Here is a 24,065-nt window from a genome sequence, read left to right as displayed (position 1 = left end):
GCAAGGTCGCTTTATTTAATTGGTCCCCCCCCCCCCTCGGACCCACACATTTAGAAGCATGTAACCACCACTCAAAAGACACAGAACAGCAAATACTACACTGCCCTCTCACACCATATAGACAGCAATATATGATCTCTCCACCGAGTGATTAATAAGCTGAACTAGTGCCCATGGCTGGGTCCCTAGGGCCAAGGGACCTCCTGCAAAAGAAAATTGGGGAAACAGGTTAATTGATGGACACAGACCTATCTTTCTACAATTGTCAAGTATCTACATGTGTACAATAATCACTTGTTGAAATACAGATATATGATTTTATCAGCCTTGATATATGCATGTCTACTAAAAATATGCAACCATGTACTTGTTTAAATAGATATATTGCATATGTCTTTATTTATATATTTTATCAAAACTGAATTGCAAGATATTATTTTTTTTTCCCTTTGCTTATCCCAGTTTTGTAAGGGAACTAACAGTCACTTGAGAATTGTATAACATCATTTGAAAAGATTTTAATTGTGTTTACTAATAGGCATGATATAATTTTTTGGGTCACTTTTTACACTCGGTATTGTATCTTACCACTTCAAAGAAAGTGTACCAAATTCATTATGCCAACAGGTGCGGGAGATGTCAGCAATGTCAAAGTTGAACTGGGTGCCATCAAGACTGAGGATGGAGGTACACAAGATATGCCAGGTAACTTTGCATTATTTTTGTATACATACTAATTCTGTTAATTGGGTTGGTTATGTATTTTCAGGGCTGTTGGGCTTTCTTTTTCTCATAGAGATTTGGAAATAGTATATTTCCCACCACATGAAATCCATAAAAAAGAAAGTTATATCTTAGTGGCTTAAGTTTTGGATAGGCCTTGAGGTTACCAGTACTAGACTCACACCTAAATTTCCCTGTTTGACACATTTCCTAATAATCCTAGAATGAAATATACATGGGAGATAGGGTTGATGAAAGAGTATTGGGATGGTTTGGACACATGGAAAGAATGAGTGAAGAAAGCCTAGTAAAAGAGGTGTGGAAGGCAGAGGTGGAAGGAATGAACATGAGGGGTCGACCAAGGATGAGATGAATGGATGGTTGGGGTAAAAGGGGCTTTGGGATAGAGGGGAATGTCTGTTGAGGAAGGACAGGAGAGGACAGAAGACAGGGGTGAATGGAGAATGGTTGTATATGGATGATGATGTGATGCATGAGGTGGATGGGTGGGGGATAGGGGGTGAGGGAGTATGTGTGAGAAATAATTTGATGCAGCCCAAAGGGATTTCTCCCTGTCTTCTCCTTTTCTGCATGAGGGGACAGAGAGGGGGGGCCCTGAATTAATGAAGTGGCCTTGCTGTGGATGTGCTATGCCTTGTGACACTGCTTCTGACCCAGGGCAGTGGGCGAGATGCAGGGATGACCCATCATCCAGGAGGTGCCAAGATAAGAGGGAGGGAAGAGGGTGGAGGGGAATGGAGTGTGATAGGGATGGAATAGGTGGGAGTGGTTTTTATGCCTTTGTTTTTTGGCTACCTCCCAAGGGGGAAAAATGCCTTTGGTATATGTATGTACAGTGGAACCTCGGATAATGAACTTAATCCGTTTCATGACTGTTCTTAAACTGAAATGTTCACTAACGGAAACAATTACGGTGCAAACGTGTCAAAGCATTACTGAGCCGGTGGGATGGTGTGTACAGGCATATGCAGTTCACATCCCAAGGTATCATTCATTAACAGGGAAAACATTGTTCACAAAATTTGTTCATTAACCAATTTGTTTTTGTTAACTGGGGCATTCATTTTCCAAGGTTCAACTGTATTTCTAATTCACCTTATAATGGAAATAGTCAAGCCACAGCATACACCCACTCTTCACTCATCCCACATCAGTATGTATTATTAGAGTGGTAGAGCCTGTGTTACAATTAGGAATGGAAAGAGCAAGTGATTTGAGGCAAAGGTGTGACTGTGTCAGGGATGTGTTATGTTGCCATGGCTGTTCAATGTGTACATAGATGGGGTGGTGCAGGAGGTAAATGTGAAGGTAAGGGGCAGGGGATTGGAGATGGTTAAAGAAAATGGAGAAAAGTGGGAGATGAGCCAGTTGTTGTTTGCTGATGACACTGCACTTGTGGGTCAGAGGAGGGAAATGAAGTAGTAACGGAGTTTGGGAAGATATGTGATAAGAAAACTGAAGGTAAGTGTGGGTAAAATTAAGGTTATGAGATGTGCAAGAAGAGAGGATGGTAGCAATTTGGAAGTAAGTCTTGAAGGAGAGAGGCTGAAGGAAGTGGATAGCTTTAGGTACTTGGGGTCACATGTGGCAGGAAAGGGAGGTAAACTGTAGATTGAGAGAGGCAAGTAAATGCCTTGGTGGATTAAAAAGTGTTATGAAGAATAGGCATTTGGGAATTGATGCAAAGAGATCATATGAAGGAATGATTGTACCGACAGCACTGTATGGGGCAGAGACCTGGAATCTGAGAGAGGCAGAGAGGAAAAGTTAAAATGTGTTTGAGATGAAATGTCTGAGAAGTATGGTAGGATTTACAAGGTTGAATAGAGTGAGAAATATGGAGGTGAGGAGGAGAGCTGAGGTGGAAAAGGAAATGGGAGATAGGGTTGATGAAAAAGTATTGGGATGATTTGGACACATGGAAAGAATGAGTGAAGAAAGATTAGTAAAAGAAATGTGGAAAGCAGAGATGGATGGAGTGAACATGAGGGGATGACGGAGGATGAGATGGATGGGGTAAAAGGTGCATTGAAAAAAGGGGGGTGTCTGTTGAACAAGGAAGAGAGAAGGCAGGAGAGTGGGGTGAGTGGAGAATGGCTGTGTATAGATGATACTGTGATGCAAGGGAGTGGATGGGGAATAGTGGGGTTAGGGAGTGGTTATATGTGAAAGATATTTTGACACAACCTGAAAGGATTTCTCTCCATCTATTTTTATGCATGAGGGGACAAAGAAGGGAAATCCCTGATTAAATGAACCGGCCTTGCTGTGGATGTACTGTGTCTTGCTGCATTGTTTCTGACCCAGGGCAGTGGGCAGGATACAGGGATGACCTGTCATCCAAGAGGAGCTAAGATGAAAGGAAAGGGTGGTGGAATGGGTGGGAGTGGGTATATGCCTTTTGACTTTGGCTACCTATCTGATAAGGGGGAAAAAGCCCTTGGTGTATATATTTACCTAGTTTGTTCACAAATTCTTGTATGGTTTTTGCATACACTATTGTTTTGTCCAATTTGTTCCAGACATCCACAACTCTGTGGAAAACTTTTTTTTTTTTTTTTTTTTTTTTATCTCTTCTATAACTATCCTTTTAGAGTTTCTTTTCATGTCCTCTTGTTTTTCTTTTATCCCACTTTAATAAATCTTCTCTGTCAAGGACTTCCATGTCTTTCATGAATCTGTAAATGGCCAGTAGATCTCCTCTTTCTCTTCTTTGTTCCAGGGTTGATAGTTCCAGTTTGGACAGTCTTTCTTTGGATGTAAATTTTGAAAGTGTTGGTTCCATCTTTGTCATTGCTCTTTGGATTCTTTCTACATACAACCAAAGGCTTTTTCCCCCTTTTAAGGGAGGTAGCAAAACCAAAAGCATAAAAACCACTCCCACCCATTCTATCCTTATTACACTGCACTCCCCTCCACCCTCTTGTCTTGGCACCTCCTGGATGACTGGTCATCCCTGCATCTTGTCCACTGCCCTGGGTCAAAAGAAGTGTCGCAAGACACAGCACATCCACAGCGAGGCTGCTTCATTAAATTGGCGGAACCCCCCCCCTCTCTTTCTCTCTGTCCCCTCATGCAGAAAAGGAGAAGACAGGGAGAAATCCCTTAGGGCTACGTCAAATTTTTCTCACACATACTCCCTCATCCCCCCCATCCCCCACCCATTCCCCCTCATGCATCACAATATCATCCACATACAACCATTCTCCATTCGCCCGTCTTCTGTCCTTTCCCATCCTTCCTCAACAGACATTCCCCTCTTCCCCAAAGCCCCTTTCACCCCATTCATCCACCTCATCCTAGGTCGCCCCCTCATGTTCACTCTTTCCACATCTGCCTTTCACACCTCTTTACTAGTCTTTCTTCACTCTTTCCATGTGTTCAAACCATCTCAATACTCTTTCATCCACCATATCTCCCAACTCCTTTTCCACCCCCGTTCTCCTGCTCACCTACATACTTCTGAGACACCTCATCTCAAATACATTCAAACTCCTTCTCTCTTCCTCTCTTATGTTTCATGTTTCTGCCCCATACAGTGCTGTCAGTACAATCACTCCTTAATACAATCTCCTCTTAGCATCCATTCCAAAATGTCTATTTTTCATTACACTTTTTAAACCACCAAGGCATTTACTCGCTTCTCTCAATCTACATTCTACCTCCACCTCCAGTCCTCCCTTTCCTGCCACATTCACACCACTTCCAGTCTCTCTCCCTTAATACTCACTTCCAGTCTGCTGCCACTCTCTCCCATTGTACATCTCATCACCTTACTTTTACCCACATTTATCTTCAACTTCCTTCTTTCGCACACCTTCCCAAGCTCTGTCACTAACTTCCTCAATCCCTCCTCTGATCCTGTTACAAGTGCAGTGTCGTCAGCAAACAACAACTGGCTTATCTCCCACTTTTCTCCATTTTCTATTAATGTTACTATATTCATATTTTCCCCCTTTTCTATTTTAGTGGAATTATACATGCACTCCTCCGTTCCTCTGGAATATTCCCCTTCTTTTGGCTTACATTGAGCAATCTCATGAGCCAATTTGAGTTACCTTGGATGTTTTTCAAACTCTATCCATTTGATTCTGCAATACCAAATGATTTTGGGAGGAGATTCAGAAATCTGGAACATCACTATGTGATATTAACACCCATTATTATCTTGCAGATGGTGATGGTGTCCTTGGAGGAGGACCAATGGGTCCCAAGGGCCGTAGTGGTGGCACGGGTGGCGAGGGCAGTGTGGCAACAAGTGATGCACAGTACATGCAACAGCAGAGTCAAATCTTTGTGTTCACAACCATGCTGGCTAACAAGGCAGCTGATGCCGTGCTTCAAGGTGGTGCTCCGAGCATCATTGCCTTCCACTGCACGCAACCTGGCACTAAGGAATTACTCAAGGTTTGGATATTTCAACTCATATTTCTGAAGAAGATGCCTATCAATGTAATTGATTTTCCCAAAAGTATTCCCATACTTCATATTTTCCTCTTTTTTTTTTTTTACAGAAACACCCTCTCAAAACAATACAATTCACACGGCAGAATCCAGCCCAGTGGCTGAATAATTTTGCAATGAAAGGTCCCAAAGGTAGTGGAGCCATGAAAGGTCCAATGACCATGAATGGCCCCATGGGAGAAATGGTCCCTATGCCCCCAGTACCCATGACCTGTGGACCCAACCCACAGGTAAGAATTCATTGTTTTATATTATTATTTATTAAGTCTAAAAAAGGGTGGAGTGTATTCAGGAATGGAATGGGTGGGAATGATTTTATGCCTTTTTCTTTTTGGCTACCCCCCTTGTAAGGGGGAAAAAGCCTTGGTATATGTATGTATGTACAGATATTTATTAAGTCTAAAAAGGGAGGTGCAGTGATGGTGGACTGGCCGGTGAGGTTTAATGTTTGTCTAAAAGAGGGTAGTGCTGCAGGACTGGAGGAGTGCCTGTATAGTTCCATTTTACAAGGGAAAAGGGGACAAGTGTGAGTGTAGTAGTTTCAGAGGGATCAGTTTGTCGAGTGTAGTTGGGAAGGCTTATGGGAGGGTTTTGATTGAGAGGAACAGTGAGTTTAGGAAAGGTAAGGCTTACATGGATCAGGTTTTTGTGGTGAAAAAGCTTTAGGGAAAGGTAAGGATATTTTTTGGGTCTTTTTGGATTTGGAAAAGGCTGACAGGGTAAACAGTAATGTACTGTGGGAGGTTTTGCAGATATATGGGATAGGAGGAAATCTGTTAAGAGCAGTCAAGAGTTTTTATGAGAGTAGTAGAGCCTGTGATAGAATTAGAAATGGAGAGAGCAAGTGGTTCGAGGTAAAGGTGGGACTTTGCCAGGGATGTGTCTTATTGCCATAACTTTTCAATGTGTACATGGATGAGGTGGTGCAAGAGATAAATGCAAGGGAAATGGGCCAGGGATTGGAGAGGGTTAAAGAAAATGGCAAAAAATGGGAGATAAGCCTGTTGTTGTTTGCTGACAACACTGCTTGTAGCAGGATCAGAGGAAGGATTAAGGAAGTTAATGATGGAGTTTGGGAAGGTGTGCAAAAGAAGGAAGTTGAAGACAAATGTGGGTAAAAGTAAAGTGATGAGATGTACAAGGGGAGAGGATGGCAGCAAATTGGAAGTGAGTATTGTAGGAGAGAGGCTGGAGAAAGGGGATAGCTTTAGGTACTTGGGAGCGAATGTGGGGGAAAGGGAATGGAGTTGGAGGTAGAATGTAGGTTGAAAGAAGCAAGTAAATGCCTTGGTGGATTAAAAGGTGTAATGAAAAATAGTCATTTGGGAATGTATGCTAAGAGGAGATTGTATGAAGGGGTGATTGTTCTGACAGCATTGTATGGGGCAGAAACATTGAAGATAAGAGAGGAAGAAATAATTTAAATATGTTTGAAATGAAATGTCTGAGAAGTATGGTAGGGGTCACAAGACTGGATAGAGTGAGTAACGAGGAGGTGAGAAGGAGAGCAGGGATGGAAAAGGAGTTGGGAGATAGGATTGATGAAAGAGCATTAGAATAGTGTGGACATATGAGAAGAATGGGTGAAGAAAGATTAGTAAAAAAGTGTGGAAGCCAGAGGTGGATGGAGTGAACATAGGGGGGGGAGCAACCTGGGATGAGAGGGATAAATGGGGTAAAGGGTGATGGGGAAAAAGAGGGATGTCTGTTGAGGAAGGGAGAAGACAGAAGATGGGGGTGAGTGGAGAACGGTTGTGAATGAATGATGGTGTGATGCATGGAAGGGAGTGGGTGGGGGTTAGGGAGTATGTGTGAATGATCTTTTGATGCAGCCCAAAAGGATTTCTCCCTGTTTTCTCTTTTTCTGCATGAGGGGATGGAGAGGGGAGTTGCCAATTAAATGAAGCAGCCTTGCTGTGGCTATGCTGCATTGCTTCTGACCCAGGGCAGTGGGCAAGATGCAGGGATCACTCATCATCCAGGAGCAAAGAAAAGAGGGAGGGAAGGGTGGTGAATGGGAGTGGAGTATGTGAGGATAAAATGGGCGGGAGTGGATTATGCCTTTTGACTTGGCTACCTCCTTTGTAAAGGGGAAAAGCCCTTGGTATATATATTATTGCGACACTGCTTCTGACCCAGGGCAGTGGACAAGGTGCAGGGATGACCCGTCATTCAGGAGGTGCTAAGATGGGAGGGAGGGTGGAGGGGTGTGGAGTGTATTCAGGGATGGAATGGGTGGGAATGATTTTATGCCTTTTTCTTTTTGGCTACCCCCCTTGTAAGGGGGAAAAAGCCTTGGTATATGTATGTATGTATCTTATATTTCTTTAAGATTGAAAGCCAACTTTATTTTTATTGCTTTTATTTTAAAGTAAGGGTAAGTGGAAACAACAAGAGTAATCAGGGAGTGACAGAGCTAAAGGTGTGGTTGTATGGTATTGTAAGGTTATGTGGCAATGATTCTATGAGCATAAGGAAATAAATTTGTGTTGCATTTGTGGAGGTCATACTGGGTGGTATGAAATTGGCAAATATATCACTGACACAAGGAAAAAGAGGATTATTTGTAGCTAGAGCTATGTGAGTGCAAAGAATCATTTACAGTGGAAAGTTTTACGGGAGGCTCATTCCCCTTTATAAGGGGGTTCATCAACTTGGCACACACCCACTTTATACTCATCAGAACTCCTTTCATATCTCACCCACCTCAGCACTTTGTGAATAAAGTGTCATATTTGCCTACCTGAAACATTGCTTCCACACGGGACATGAATAGAAAAATAGGCAATATGTTTATTGAAAGAGTGACCGGCTATTTTGGGGGTGCCTGGTGGAGAGATATATAAGAACAGTTCCTGATTGATACATGTGCTGCAGTGGGTATGGTTGTTGCGGCTGTTTCGAAAAGAATTTAATTCACAGCTACACATTTAAGCATGATAATAGGTACTTAAGAAGTATAATATAACTAATCCTGTCATGGGTCAAAAGTTGATTAGAGATTTAATGAGAATTGTTGCCTTTGTTTCACTGACTGGAAATCTGCAATTCCATAGAGGCTGGCAGTGATACTCGGGCAATTCCAGAAATCTTTCTGGAAAGAAACATTGAACTCTAATCTGTGTAGTATTAGTTTAGCACTGTTTCTCTGTTACTAGCTGATAATAGTAGGAGGATGGGAGTAGTTGCTGGATGTCAGCTCTTATTTGAGAAGGTGAAGAAAATACAGTTGAAGAAGATATAGATCTTGGGACAGGTCACCTCCAGATGGAAGTGAAAATGTTGATGGATTTTGGAGATGATTCTCACAACATTATTGTAGTCCTGAGACATTGGATGTGACAATGTTGAGCTGACAATCAACCCTCTCAAGAGAGCTGACAATCAACCCTCTTACTACAATAAAGCAGTAGCATAGAAACAGTCCCACACTAATACAACAGACAGTTGTTCAGTGTTTCTTCCTAAAGAGAGCTATGGGGAGACATAAGGACTGTAGCCAGCTATGTTGGGGTTGTAGTTCCCTGGTTAGTGACACTTAAGTTAACAATTATGATCACGTATGATGTGTGCTCGCAGGGACCAGTGATGGATGCTGGTCCTGTAAGATGGACAGCTTCGCTGCCATTTTTCAAAACCCATCAACCCCTTTATCTCTGTCAGGAAGCACAGCCTTGAGGGGCTGACAATCAGTGTTTAGACTGGGCCTAAGATCTCTCTCTATCTACTTCAGCTGTATTTCTTACATTGACAACTGGTGACTGCTCTCCTCTTCCTACAACTTTCAGCCTATGACATAAAAACATACTCACACAGATACAACACACACAACAGTCCAGTATCTTCCCAGAGAGATCTTTGGTAAGTATCAAGAACTGTCGGCAGTCACTGTGGGGCTGCAGAGTTCACCTGGTGAAACATGAACCAGTGATTTAATTGATTGATGTGTGTGTGTGTGTGTGCACATTTTGACTTGGCCATCCCTTAAATAAGAAGAAAAGGTTGTTGGTCTATATATGACTTTTATAGAAGGTGATGATAAAAAAAGTGAGAAAGTGAAATGAAAGTGAAATTAATAACAACATAAGACAATAATTAAATTGGACAAATTTAGATTTAGAAAGAAATAGGAAAGAATTTATTTTCTAATAGGGTAGTCAACAAACGGATTGGACTTAGTAACCATGTAGTGAGCACCAAAACTATCAGTTGTTTTAAGAAACAGTTAGACAACTTTATGGATGGGGATGGCAGGTGGTAATAGACATGGAACTGCCTAGTATAGGGCTTATGGTCTCTTGCAATTTCATTCATTTTTATGTTCTTTTGAGTCAAGGTTTTGGAGAGGTGGAATGAATGTTTTGATGAATTGCTTGAGAAAGGTGGAATAAGAAGCAGAGGGAGAATTGAGTGGGCAGAAATTGGTGATGAAGTGGAGATTCAGTTTCATGGTTGAAAAGGAAAAGCAGTGGGACTAGTTGAAGTGAGTGTAAGTGAGCCAAGAAAAGTGGGAGAGAGGGGTGGTGAATGGGAGTGGAGTGGGTAGGGATGAAATGGGTGGGAGTGGATGTATGTCTTTTGACTTTGGCTATCTTCCTTGTAAGGATATATGTATGTATCTATTATTACTTTTTTTTCTTATTTATTTATTGTTTTTCTTTCCTTATGTCTTTGACTTAAATGTTACACTTGGACAGCCTTCAGCAATAGCTTTGCATTTGTATTTCATAGTGGTTCTTTGATGCTAACAGTACAAGACTTGCAGCTGTAATATTGTAACATCAACTACTACAACTACAAAAATATTTCTGGTAGTGATAAAGTGATGGTTATTAAAATATATCATTTGCTATGCAGGGATGTGGTGCTCCCACTATAATGCCTACATCAGGTCCAAATGCTATGATGGGGCCTGGAGGACCGATGGGACCCTCGGGTATGACCAGTCCTGGCATGATGGGGCCAGGGCAATGTGGGCCCCCCATGATGGGCCCCAGTGGATCACCTCACATGATGGGCCCCAGAGGTCCAGGCATGATGGCCCAGGGCCCAGGAGGACCAGGAGGACCACCAATGATGACTGATGGCGGTGCTCCCATGATTCCTGTTGGCCCCAACCAGAGATTGCATGGTAAGCTCTCAAGAAAGTGTCATTAATGATGTTAGTTATATCCTCCAGCATGTGTTGGTCTTTGCTGCATAATTATTTAATAAACAAATTAAGAAGAATATTTTAAGAAATGGAGCATACTACAAAGATTTCATCTTAAGGAAGAGAAAGAAAGAAATCATTAAGTGGGAGGGCACATCATTATTTACCCCTATCCTCTACCTTCTCCCTTCCTTGCTCGACAGAAAATAGAGAAGACTGGGAGAAAATCCCTATGGGCTGGATAAAAATATCCATACACAGAAATTCTCCACTCACCTCTATCCCCTGCCTTCTACCTTCCTTGTTCAACATATTCCTTTCTTGCTCAAAGCCCCTTTCACCCCATTCATTCATCTCATCCTCAGTCATCCCCTCAAGTTCACTACATCCACCTCTGCTTTCTACACCTCTTTTGCTATTCTTTCTTCACTCATTCTTTCCATGTGTCCAAACCATCCCAATGATCCTTCATCAGCCCTATCTGCTAGCTCCCCTTCCACCCCAGATCATCTCATTTTTCACTCTATCCAATCTTGTAACCCCTGCCATACTTCTTAGACATTTAATCTCAAACACATTTAAACTTCTCCTTTCTGCCTCTCTTCAATTCCAAGTCTCCACTCCACACAGTGTCATAAGCACAATTACCCCTTCATATAATCTTTGCATCCATTCCCAAATGCCTATTTCTCATGACACTTTTCAATCCCCCCAGGACATTTACTTCTCTCCATCTACAATTTATCATACACAAAGGAAATTTTATTTTCAGGAATCAAGGTACCAGATGATCACCTGACCCCTGAACAGCGACAGCACCGTGAGGAGCAGATGGCACGGTTGCGGCATATGCAAGCCCTCCTGTTACCAGAGCTGCACTCTCCTAGCCAGGCACAGCAGCACCCCAATGTCAGCACTACAAATTCAGGTCCTACATCAACTGCTGCCACTCCACAGTGTTTGCAGGCACCTACAGTTAGTGCCAGTACTGCTGGATCTTCAGGGCCAAACACCAATCCAAGTAGTTCAGCAAATGTTAGCATCTGCAGCAGTGTGAGCAGTAGTACCACAGTACCCGCCAGCAGTTCTAGTACTACCACTGTAAGCAACAGCAGCAGTAGTGCTGGTGGCACGACAACCAGCAGTGGCACTGGTTGCACCAGCACTGCCCCAGTCACCACGTCAAATAGCCAGGCTGGCACTGCCACACCTAGTGCTGGCACCACACCAGTGTCTTGCATGGGTGGACCCTCACCCAGTGTAGGACCAAGCCCAGGGATGGGTCAGAGTCCAGGAATGGGTCAGAGTCCTGGTATGGGCCAGAGTCCAGGACTTGGGCCAAATCCTGGAATGCATGGCAACATGCCCATGGGTCCTGGTGGTCCAATGGGACCTGGCATGGGCCCTGGATCAGGTGTTGGCCCAGGCAGTGGCATGGGCATGGGACCTGGCATGATGGGTCCAGGTGGCCCAGGCCAAATGAGCTCTCAAAGTGGCATGATGATGGGACAAGGTCCAATGGGCAATATGATGATGTCAGCTCATGGGAACATGATGGGTGGCCCTGGTGGTCCAATGGGTTGTGCGGGGCCCATGCGCATGATGGGCCCAGGTGGGCCTCAAGGAATGATGTTGGGAGGCCCCAATCCGTCCACATCCATGGCAGCTCAGATGGAATGGCAAAGATTACAGGCTGAATTTTTTGACAGTAAAAGAAAAGGTAAGGTAGGTGCCATGGTTCCTGATGGTGTCATGAGTGGCATGGGCCCTATGGGTCCCATGGGCCCTGGAGGTCCAATGGGTCCTGGTGGTCCAATGGGTCCTGGAGGTCCAATGGGCCCTGGAGGTCCAATGGGCCCTGGGGGTCCAATGGGCCCTGGAGGTCCAATGGGACCAGGGGCACCTATGGGAATGGGAGGGCATATGATGGGATCCATGGGAACAGGACCAATGAGAGGAATGGGACCAGGAGCACGAATGCAAGGTCCTCCTCCACCATATCGGCCTTGTGGGAATGGACCCATACCCTCTCCAGGATCTCCCTCCATGGGCCCAATGCCTTCACCACGGATGCCAGGTGGAGGACATGGGGGACCCCCCGTAAGGATGGGTGTACCAGTTACACAAGTGGATTCTCCACGTCCACACACCCTCAGTAATCCTGCCACACCAGTTAGTGGGCCACCTATCACCAGTCCTTCACTGCCACACAAGGATGGACCTGGTACCCCACAGTCAGGTAAGATATAGATAATTCTCAATTCAGTATATATCTTTGATAGGATTGTTGACATAAAATTATCAATGATGGAGCAGATTTAATGACTGACCATGCATTTTTCAGCTTCTAGTGAAAACCTCTCATTTGGGATCCAGTTGAAGACTTTTGCTCAGCAGAAACAGCAACAAACAGGAGGACCGGGTTCAGTTGGAGCTAAGGAACCAAATTTGATGCCCGTGCCTTCACCACAGCAGATTCAGTATCTCAATACATTTGAGGGACAAGAACTGACAATACAGAAGCAACCAAATACAAGTCTCAGGGACACAGAAATTGTGTCACCGTAAGTAGCCACATGCATGTTAGTATAATCAATGCTCAGTAGTGATATTTTTCAATGAAATATTGATTCCCAACCTTTAATACATAATGTATGTTTCAGAATGAGTACTGGCATGGACAGTGGCATGAATGAGAACATGTCATCAAGTCGGATGTCTGGTCCAGGCACACCAATGGGTGGTCCCACCACTCCCCACACTCCAGACCGCTTCCTTGCCCCATCACCTACCACACCAGGAGGACCTGATAAGACTCCAACACAGAGATATCCTGGCCCATCACCACAAGCAGCACCTGCTGGAGCTTCAGCTTCTAGTGGAAGTAGTGGCAGTGGTGGAAACAGCAGTACAGGTGGAAGTGGAAGTGGAAACTCAAGTGGGATGGCAAGTGGCACCAGTAATGGTGGGAGCAGTGGGCCAAAGACACCTTCTATGGATGCATCACGTTTTCCTGTTCCATCTCCAAAGACTCCAAACGTGGCATCGGGTGGCAATACTCCAGCAGGGCCCACAGACATTCAAGGTCCACGGTTTGCCAACACGTCGCCCATGCAGGCTGGGGATGTTGGAGGGATGGGGCCACGCTTTACAGGTCCAGGTCCTGGCCCAGGACCAGGCCCAGGGGTCCCCTCTAACCCAAATCCCCCTGGTGGTCCTCCTGCAGCAGCTATGATGGGCAAAATGAATTTCACTATGTCTCCAGGCAAGATGGGCACCATGGATATGGCTGGGGAATTCGTCTCCAACTCCTCTGCAGCTAATATGCCCCTCAACCCAAATTGTACAACACCTGGGGCAGTGCCACCCTCAGGCATGGGTAGCAAAGCTTTTGACCCAATATCTTCCATGGCACAAATGAGCCAGCAGTTAACGTCAGGAGCTCCAAGTGGATCACCACCTGCTTCTTCTGCTTCAAATCCACCTACTGGACCAATTCCCCCTATGCTTGGTGCAGGGGGAGGCACTAGTGGCACCAACAACTCAGGAGGTGGGATGATGGAAGGACCTATGATGAATATGCCACCAATTTCATCCAGTCCAGGTATGATGGGTTCATCCATGTCATCACCTGGTGGCACTGTTGGGCCGCGTGCTACATCTCCGAACACTCTCATGGGTCCCAATGCACGGATGATGGGACATGGCAACATGGCACGTCAACCCAACCCTAACTGTAGTGCTAATGTGCAAGTGAAACCTAGTGCACCCAATACAATACAGTACTTACCCACAAGGCCGCAGAACAATGGCAATGGTCCCCGTGGGCCACCTAGCTTGGACTTCTTACCCAGGTTTAGTAATCCCAATATGGATAACAAGTGTCCAACGTCTCCTTTTTTCCCCAACACCAGTACTCCAAACTCAATGTGTGGGGCCCCAGTGCCAATGTCTATGAGTGGGCCCTGTGGGCCAATGAGTGGACCTATGTCAGGACCAATGAATGGACCGGGTGGACCAATGAGTGGGCCTATGAGTGGGCCAGGTGGACCAATGAGTGCAACAGGACCAATTAGTGGCCCTATGTGTTCTATGGCAAGCCCAATGACTGGGCCAAATGGACCTATGCCAAATAATGTATGTAGTATTAGTGGGCCAAATGGTCCATACCCTATGAGTGGACCAGGTGGACCAATGGGTGGCCCTAGTTGTCCAATGGGTATGACACCAAATGGGCCAATGGGTGGGCATATTGGTGGCCCTGGCGGAATGAGTGCTATGGGTGGACCTAATGGACCCATGATGGGGCCCAGTGGTCCAATGAGTGGACCCAATGGACCTGCCATGGGCCACAGTGGTACATTGGGACCCACTGGGCCTCCAATGGGTCACAATGGACCTAGTATGGGCCCAGGTATGGGTCCCAGTGGGCCTATGGGCATGAACCCTAATATGATGGCTGGAGGCCCAATGGGTCCAGGTGCTCCCATGATGGGGCCACGTGGTAGTGGTCCTCCCATGATGAGGGGACCCAGTCCTGCAAGCATGATGAGTAGTATGGGTGGGGAAATGTTTCCCATGGGTGGTCCAGGGCCTAATATGCCACCATCAGGGCCTCCAATGGTTTCTGGGGCTGGAGGTAATCCAGGCCCAAACCAGATGATGGCAGGTTCAGGTGGCATGTATGGAGGTCCCAAGACGTCACCAGTGGGGATGAGCATGGCAGGCCCAATGGGAGGAGCACCAGATACTGCCCAACCACTCCCACCTTCTATGGGACAGTCGGGGAATTTTAAGAACTCTCCTTTCATTGGACCCACCACAAATGATCCAACTTATGCCGCACAGTTTCACAACTTTCAGCAGCAGCTGTATGCAACCAACACAAGAGGGGGACCTGGAGGACCTATGCCAGGATCTATGGGTGGTCCAGGCAGTCATGTTGGCCCTGTAGGACCTGGGGGACCAGTTGGTCATGGAGTTCCCCCAGGAGCAATGGGTGGGCAAGGTTTCCCCTTCAATGGCAAGTGAAAAAGCCACAACTACCTCAACAGGTGCCCTGGTGCTAGCGGTCTTTTCCCAGCCGCCCCACCCGACACTATGCAACTCACTTGTGTCCTAGCCCCATCGTTCGCATTCTTCACCACTTTCACCCTCTTATATACAACTGTGTGTTGTATTGGATCCCATTTATCATGGTGGGTAATTGAACCTTCTCCATGTTTGGCATTTGGTGCGAGTGGTCCAGCAGTCAGGGATGCAGCCCATCAACTGGGCAGTGCAGTTGTGTGGCCAGATGTGTCAGCACTCATGAGTATGGTCACACAAGGTAAGGCACGGTCTCCCCCTCCCACTGTTTGTGGTATATGTCACCGCCTCCACCACCAACCACCACAGCCATTGGTACCGTCCATCGGGGAAGCCTGGTGCAGGCGGGTATGAGTCTGCCCATGCCGCCGCCACAGCCACCACCCACGTCTCTTAAAGGGGTGCTGCTAGTGTAAACCCATTTCTCCTCTCCTCTCTTATTCATTTTACAGTGATTGTTGACACTAGAAATTTTATACATTTCATTGCTTCATTCATATTGTACAAAGAATGTCATGTTTCTCTTTCTCCGATGTGTAGCGTCATACTAGGTAACATGTTCAGGTGTTTTGGAAGGTGTCCAGGGCTCAGGCAGACCAGAGTCCCACGCCAAAGGACCACGTTGGATGCTCCCAAGTGAAGTTGGTCCCGCTGCTGACCGGTGTTGTGCAAGGAGGGATGTGGGTAAGGACGAGGAGGCTGCAAGCCACCCTTGCCCAGCTAAGGTGTCCCCTTCACCTGCCGGCCTGGAATAGTGTGCCTCACTTTTGCTGCTTTGTTCTCTATAGCCTTTTTAGTAATGCTTAGGATCTGTTTACTATCCTAATATAATTGAAGATTCATAATTTTTTCATAGAGGTATTATTTTTGTGGTAATGTCATTTGCACCCAGAAATCAATGCAGTGACAATAAATATGAATGATGTGAAGGTTTTAGATTTTTCAGGTATGAAACCTTACCTTCATTTGCAGAGTCCAATCTCATAAAGAGGGAAATTGTTTATGTAGCTCCAAAATAAGACAATCTATTTTAATTCAATTGTTGAACATGAAAAGCAAAAGGAATAGTTGTATGGAAAGTATTGGAGTGTTATGGCAATAACTTGTGTCCCCCAAGTGTACAAATGTGTAAAGGCTAAGGAATCCCAGGAGCTGGTTGCAGGAGACCCGTGATATGGTTGCTACTCCACAGGTTGAGAAAACCTTCTTAACTCCTTCAACTGTTGTAAAGTTTGTATAATATGTAAGTTTGTGTGCTTCTCCTTTTTGTAAGGTCACAATTTGGAGCAACAGGCAGATCCTGCTGCTCTCTTGCAGTATTTTAGAATGTAATTCGAGCGGATGTGAACATTTTTATTAATGACAGATTTTACATAAAATACTTTTACAAGATGTGGAAGTTTCACTTACCCCTTCCATAGGAAAGTGTCACATAGGAAACAAAAAGTATTTAATATATAAAATACGGAAATTCAGCTGAAGCCAGGGCAGCACAGTCCAAGTGTTGAGCAGTACAATTTTGTGCCCCCCCTTTTCCCCCCCCCACCTGTTCTTGATTGCAGGAATTTAGAGCAAAAATTACACTTTCACCCACCCCCTTCCTTGGAACACTTGTATCACTCTTTATATTTTAACAGTCCAATCTACAAGTTGGCTAAGAGGATCTGTTGGGTCTGAAACTCTGCTCTTGCTGCAGCACTTGGGGAGGGGCTACCTTGTGCCCGTCACCTTCTTTTCTCTCCTTTCTGTGTACGCTTCTTCTCTTTTTCTTTCCTTTCATCCTCTTTAGCTTTCTGCTTTAACCTGAAAAGAAAGGGTGAAAAAATACTTACAACCTTGTAGTGACATAAGTTACTAAGGACTGCCATTTCCCTATTATCAGTGGGGTGGGAGTGGCCCAGCCAAGACATATACCCACCCTTCATCCATATAACACCTTTTTATCTCAGCTCCCTGAGGATGAAGGGCCAAACACACCCTCTGCTCAAGTCAGAAGCAACGCAACACAAAGCACCACAATAGGGCCTGACAATTGAAGTTGATTTACCCCAACTATTTCATCACCAGCCCCGTCTAGAGTATTGCCTGTATTTTAAAGTAGTATGCAGCTGATACTTTATGGTCTATATGGGGAGCCCCTACAAACCAGAGCCACATGTCATTTAGTCTGTGATACAGGAAATCTCAATTCATAGTGGAATTATGCTACTTTATTATACTGTGACTGTCCCTCCATTATGGGAAGGTAGAAGAATTATACCTTTTGACTTTGCCAAACCTTGTGGTAGGGGAGAAAGAATACTGCCACCAAGTGTTCCCATTTCAGTCGTAAATGGTGACAAAAAGGAACAGGGATCCTACTCTCTTTAGCCCCAAAGGGGGGAGGAGGAGGAGAAAAAAAAAAAAAAAAAAAAAAAGCAAAGGCACAAGAGGTCTGGGAGTTTACCAACTAGAACCCTATGCGTTGGGTCTTTTAATGGGCATGTATGTGGTACAAATGAGAGCAAAAGGGAAGTGATGGCAATATGCTTGTGAGAAGAAAGGTGGATGTGTTGGCACTAAGTTTTAGTTTGGGAGTGTAGTTGGGTGTCAGGAGCGAAGAGAGGATGAGGGAGAGAAGGGGTGGCTAAACTAGTAAGTAAAGAGATAGGTAAGCGTGTGGTGGGGTGGAAGGAGGGTCTTCAAGGTTAAAGTGGATGAAAGTGAAACTGAGGAGATGTGGGTCTTTGTGAGTACATATGGGCCTGGTAGTGAGAAGAGAGTAGAGGAAAGGGACTATTTGGATAGATTTAAATGAGTTCATATAGTTCAGGGAGAAATGTCAATGTAGTGATATTGTGAGATCTCAATAATCAGAATGGTTGGGAAGTGTGGAGAGCCAGGAAAAAAAAAATCATAGTGAAGAGATGATGATGTGTCTAGAGAGTTGATGATGGCATAAATGCATATGGGTGGAAGGATGGTAGATAGGACTTAAATGGAATATACAGTGGTAATCAGAAGAGAAGGAAGAGTTTTGGATGTACATGTTTTTAAGGGAGAGAATGGGGAATATCAAATAATTTTTTGGTGGAAGGTAAGTTGAGAGTGGAAAAGACAAGGTAGGGAGGTACTTAAATGAGAGAAGAAAAAGAAAAAAAAAAAGGAAAAGGAATACAAGAAACTGAGAGAAGAGTAGGGGGGGGAGTGAAGGATAGAGTAGAACTAGGAGTGGATGAGGAATGAAAATCTTTCAAAGAAGAAGTCACAAGGTGTACAAAGATGGTGTGTGAAACAAGGAGAATGGGAGGAAATAGAAGAAAGGGTAGTACAAGTGGTGGGATGATGTAGCAAAAAAGGTTGTAAAAGAGAAAAAATGAACATTCACAGTTTGGTTGCAAAATAGGATGAGAGAATCTTATGAGAGGTACAAAGAGAAGTAAAGCATAAAATAAAGGAGGCAGAAAGGAGATATGTGAAATGGGGTAAGAGTATGACCAAATTTTTGAAAGTACTAAAAAGATGTTATGGAAAGAAATTAAGAAGGGGGAAGTGAATCAAGTAGAGAAGAAAAGGTAAAAGGTGCAGATGGAGAGATGATAATGGAAGAAATTGCAGTAAAAGGACGATGGGAAGAGTATTTTAGGGAGTTACTAAATGGGGAGGAGGATAGGTAGGGAAAGGTAGTTGCAGTGGGAAGCACTAAGAAAATGAGTGATGAATAAGGAAAATGGAGGAGAAATAAGGAAAGATGAGACGAAAGTATTAAAATTATGAGAGCATAGAAGCCACCTGGGTTGGATGGGTGTCATGCGGAGTATCTAAAAAAGGGAGGTACAATGATGGAGGGCTGGCTGGTGAGGCTGTTTAATGTCTGTTTTAAAGAGGGTAGTGTTGGAGCTGCCTGTATATTTCTGCTTTACAAGGGAAAAGGGTACAAATGTGAGTGTAGAAGTTTCAGAGGAATCAGTTTGTTGAGTGTAATAGAGCCCGTGTTGGATTAGAATTGGAGAAAGTGTGTGGTTTGAGGTAAAGGTGGGACTTTGTCAGAAATGTGTCGTGTCACCATGGCTGTTCAATGTGTAAATGGATGGGGTGGAGCGGGAGTTAAATGCAAGGGTAATGGGCAGGGGGATTGGAGAGGGTTAAAGAAAATAGAGAAAAATGGGAGATAAGCAAGTTGTTGTTTGCAGATGACACTGCACTTGTACGGATTAAGGAAGTTAGTGACAGAGTTTGGGAAGGTGTGTGAAAGGAAGAAGTTGAGGATTAATGTGGGTAAAAGTAAGGTGATGAGATGTACAAGGGGAGAGCATGGTAACAAATTGGAAGTGAGTATTAAGGGAGAGAGGCTGGAAGAAATGGATGTCTTTAGATACTTGGCGGTGAATGTGGTGGAAAAGGGGGAAGAGGAGGTGGAGGTAGAATGCAAGTACACTTGGGAATGGATGTTAAGAGGAAATTGTACGAAGGGGTGATGGTGCCAACAGCACTGTATGGGGTAGAAACATGGAACATAAGAAAGGAGTTTAACCACTTCAGTACAATACCTGCATAGGTGTCATGAGGAGAGAGTGGGTACATGAGTATGCCGACATCGGCGTCTTGATGATACATATTTTTTTGTTGTTGTACATGAGTTACCCCTGGATTCTGTGAACTGGTTTGATCATGTTTTCTGTGTTTATTATTACTCAGAGTAAAAAAGAATGAGTAATACAGCAGTGACTATATTTTATAATGTGAGTAGTGATGAATTGTACAAATGGCAGCTGATGCTGTGCACAAGAATTTGACTCCTACTAAAGTGGTTAACTGTGTTTGAGATGAAATGTCTGAGAAGTATGGTAGGGGTTTCTAGGCTGGATAGAATGAGAAATGTGGTGAGGAGAGCAAGGGTGGAAAAGGAGTTGGGAGATAGGGTTGATAAAAGATTATTGTGGTGGTTTGGACACATGGAAAGAATGAGTGAAAAAAGATTAGAAAAAGAAAAAAAGAAAAAAAAAAGTGAAAGACAGATGGATGGAGTGAACATGAGATGGATGGATGGGGTAAACTAGGCATTGAGAAAGAGGGGGATATCTGTTGAAGAAGGGAGAACAGGTGTGTGGAGAATGATTGTATATGGGGGATTCTGTGATGCATTGAATGGAGTAGGTGGGGTTAAGGCATGGTTGTGTGTGAATGATATATTATCGCAGCTTGAAGGGATTTCTCCTCGTCTTTTCTTTTCCTGCATGAGGGGACGGAGAAGGGGAGTTGCTGATTAAATGAAGTGGCCTTGCTGTGGATGTACCATGTCCTGCTGCATTGCTTTTGACCCAGGGCAATGGGTGAGATGCAAGGATGACCTGTCATCCAGGATCCAAGAAAAGAGGGAAGGAGGGGTGTTGAATGGGAGGGGAGTGAGTGGGGATGAAATGGGTGGGAGTAGAATTATACCTTTTGACTTTGGCTACCTCCCTTGTAAGGGGAAAAAGCCCTTGGTATATATATGTTCTGATGAACATTCATACACGCGCATGTTGAGTAATTCACAGGACAGATACATTCCATCTCTTGGTTTAATTCAGCATATTTATCTATTCATCTTCAACAACTTGCAAGTATGAGTGGACCTTTACACTATCCACTCTGCTTAACCAACATAGGGAACAACAGGGAAAGGCAACCAAAACAGCCTGCTTATTTGGCTGGACAGCTGCCCCCCCAGTAAGGTATCCTTCTATGTGGCCAGGGATAAAAATCATGGGAAGGTAGAAGGTAGAGAGCAGCAATCCTCCCAGATCCATACAAACACACACATCCCCTTCCATAAATCACAAGTCTCCCCTCCTTTCAACAGGGCAATGAGCTACCCACCATGGTTGTTTCGAGAAGAAATGACATGATAAAAGAAATGAATCTAAGCAACTGATCTGAAAATTAGAATCAAAAGGCTGAATAGGAGACCTCATGGTCCTTCCAATTCAAGAGCTTGGAATGATATTGAAAATGAAGAAATATTGGACACAACTCTAGTTTAAATGTAAATAGAGAGGGAAACAAGTGGTAATATGGATTCCTGGGGTAATAATTTGTTCAACATAGCAATGAGTGCACAATGTCTCAAATGGCAAAGGAGGTAACTTGGGTAGGAGGGGATGACATACTAATGAGGTTGGGCTTGCACCTTGCTAAAGAACCAGATGGTACTGGCAATACTTTTGTCCAATTGAAAGTGACTGTGTAACAACTGAATTTTAGTTGGTAGATGACGTTTGCTGATAACAATGAACTTGTGGCACGGTCAGAGGCGAGATTAAGGAATTTAGTGATGGAGCTTGGGAAGGCATGCAATAGGAAGAAGTTGAGGTAAATGTGGGTAAAAGTAAGGTGATGAGATATACAAGGGGAGAGGATGGCAGCGAGTTGGAAGCAAGTCTTGTAGGAGAAAGGCTGGAGGAAGTAGACAGTTTTAGGTATTTGGGTGCATGTGGCAGGAAAGGGAGGTGTGGAGGTAAATTGTAGATTGAGAGAAGCAAGTACCAATGCCATGGGGGATCAAAAAGTGTCATGAGAAATAGGCATTTAAGATGGATGCAAAGAGGATATGGGAAATCTTTCCTTATATTCATAATATGGTGATGAGCAATTATCTGCTGAGGATTAGTGGAAGACTGGTTATATAAAAGGTGAGAGCTTTTAAAAACAAGGACATGGCTCGGGATAAAGAGGAGAACTAACGGAACAAGTAAGTATACAAACAAGCTTGAAATGACTACACAAGAATCCAGATAGTAGAAACGAAACTTTCTTTTTGAGTATCTTAGATACTGGGATATTGGTTGAATGATATTGTGAGGTTAAAATCTGCTCAGTAGCATACAGCTTATAGTTTAGATGTGTGTGGATTTGGTACAGATGAGAGTAAAAGGGAAGAGATAGGCAATATGTGAAAAGAAAGATGGATGTGTTGGTAATGAATGAAACTAAGTTGAAAAGGAGGGCCAAGTTTTAGTTTGGGAGTGTTGTTGGGAGGGTGTCAAGAGTGAAGAGAGTACATGGGATAGAAGGGGTGGCTACTAGTAAGTGAAGATATAGGTAAGCATGTGGTGGAGTGGAAGGTTTCTTCAAGGTTAATGTGGATGAAGGTGAAACTGGGAAGATGTGGGTCTTTGTAAGTGCATATGGGCCTGGTAGTGAGAAGAGTGTAGAGGAAAGGGAAGATTTTTGGATAGATGAACCAACAGAGTGGTTGGGGTGTGTGGAGTGCTATGAAAAAATTGTAGTGGAGAGTTGATGGTGATGTGTCTAGAGAGTTCAGTGTTCAGGAAGAAAGTCAAGCATAAGTACACATAGGGGGAGGATGGTGGATGGAAGGGTATTAGATAGGGCTTTAATGGACTATAGTGGTAACCAGAAGAGTAGGAAGAGTTTTGGATGTACATGTTCTTAGGGGAGTGTGGGGGAATATCAGATAACTTTTTGGTGGAAGCTAAGTTGAGAGACGAGGATAGATGGAGAAACAGGAAAAGAACAGAATGTAGGGAGGTGCTTAGAGTAAATTGCTTAAATGAGAAAGAAAAGGAGTACAAGAAGAAATTGAAAGAAGAGTGGGAAGGAGTGAAGGATAGAGTAGAACTAGGAGTGGAGGGGGAATGAGATCTTTCAAGGAGGGAGTCATAAGGTGTGAAAATATGGAGTGTAGAACAAGGAGGATGGAAGGAAATAGAAGGAAGGGTACTGAGTAGTGGGATGATGAAGCAAAGAAGGTTGTAGAAGAGAAGAAACAAGCATTCACAGACTGGTTGCAAAATACGATGAGAGAATCATATGAGAGGTACAAAGAAAAGTGAAATAAAGCATAAGATAAAGGAGGCAAAAAGGAGAGCAGATGTGAAATGGGGTAAGAGTAAGACAGAAATTTTTGAAAGCAATAAAAAGATGTTTTAGGAGGAAACTAAGAAAGGAAGGGGAGGCAATTCAAGTAGGGAAAAGGTAAAAGGTGCAGATGGAGAGATGATAATGAAAGAGAAGGCAGTAAGAGGAAAATGGGCAAAGTATTTCAGGGAGTTGCTAAATGTAAAGGATAGGGAGGGAAAGATAGTTGCAATGGGAAGTGCTAAGAAAATGACAATGATGAATGAAGAAAATGGAGAAATAAGAAAAGATGAGGTGAAAGCAGTTAATGAGAGCATGTAAGGCACCTGGGTTAGATGGGTGTCATGCGAAGTGTCTAAAAAGGGGAGGTACAGTGATGGTGGATTGGCTGATGAGGTTGTTTAATGTTTGTCTAAAAGAGGAATGGAGGAATGCCTGTATAGTTTTGCTTTACAAGGGAAAAGGTGATAAGTGTGAGTGTAGTAGTTTCAGAAGGATCAGTTTGTATAGTGTAGTTGGGAAGGCTTATGGGAGGGTTTTGAATGAAAGGATTTGGATAACAGAGGGAGTAGCTGGTGAGGAACAGTGTGGGTTTAGTACAGGTAGGGGTTGCACAGATCAAATTTTTGTGGTAAGGCAGATATGTGAGAAAGCTTTAGGAAAAGGTAAGGATATTTTTTGGGCCTTAATGGAATTGGAGGAAAGCTGTTAAGAGCAGTCAAGAGTTTTAATGAAAATAGTAGAGCCTGTGTTAGAATTAGAAATGGAGAGAGTG

At 44.0% G+C, this 24,065-nt stretch overlaps 2 protein-coding genes across 6 annotated transcripts in view; one reads left to right on the top strand and one right to left on the bottom strand.

Moving 5' to 3' along the window:
- Window positions 1–16,840, top strand: part of LOC143028531 (uncharacterized) — a 389,399-nt gene extending 372,559 nt beyond the window's left edge. For all 5 annotated transcript variants that reach the window (XM_076190787.1, XM_076190786.1, XM_076190783.1 and 2 more), the window contains 7 exons: window positions 628–705; window positions 4,919–5,151; window positions 5,259–5,438; window positions 10,066–10,339; window positions 11,133–12,599; window positions 12,705–12,924; window positions 13,024–16,840. In XM_076190787.1, the coding sequence (XP_076046902.1) occupies window positions 628–705; window positions 4,919–5,151; window positions 5,259–5,438; window positions 10,066–10,339; window positions 11,133–12,599; window positions 12,705–12,924; window positions 13,024–15,391 (4,820 nt within the window). In that variant the 3' untranslated portion in view covers window positions 15,392–16,840. The remainder of the gene's footprint in view (window positions 1–627; window positions 706–4,918; window positions 5,152–5,258; window positions 5,439–10,065; window positions 10,340–11,132; window positions 12,600–12,704; window positions 12,925–13,023) is intronic.
- The window catches only part of LOC143028532 (coiled-coil domain-containing protein 43-like), a 44,678-nt gene continuing 37,400 nt past the window's right edge, over window positions 16,788–24,065 (bottom strand). Inside the window, exon 6 of the mRNA XM_076190788.1 lies at window positions 16,788–17,251. Coding sequence (XP_076046903.1) covers window positions 17,173–17,251 — 79 coding nt within the window. The 3' untranslated portion in view covers window positions 16,788–17,172. The remainder of the gene's footprint in view (window positions 17,252–24,065) is intronic.

Source organism: Oratosquilla oratoria, chromosome 9 (assembly GCF_046742065.1).
Source record: "Oratosquilla oratoria isolate Oo_2021 chromosome 9, ASM4674206v1, whole genome shotgun sequence".
In the NCBI taxonomy this organism is placed as follows: Eukaryota; Metazoa; Arthropoda; class Malacostraca; order Stomatopoda; family Squillidae; genus Oratosquilla; species Oratosquilla oratoria.
Note: the sequence above shows the minus strand (reverse complement) of the source record. Positions and strands in the feature narration are given on the sequence as shown.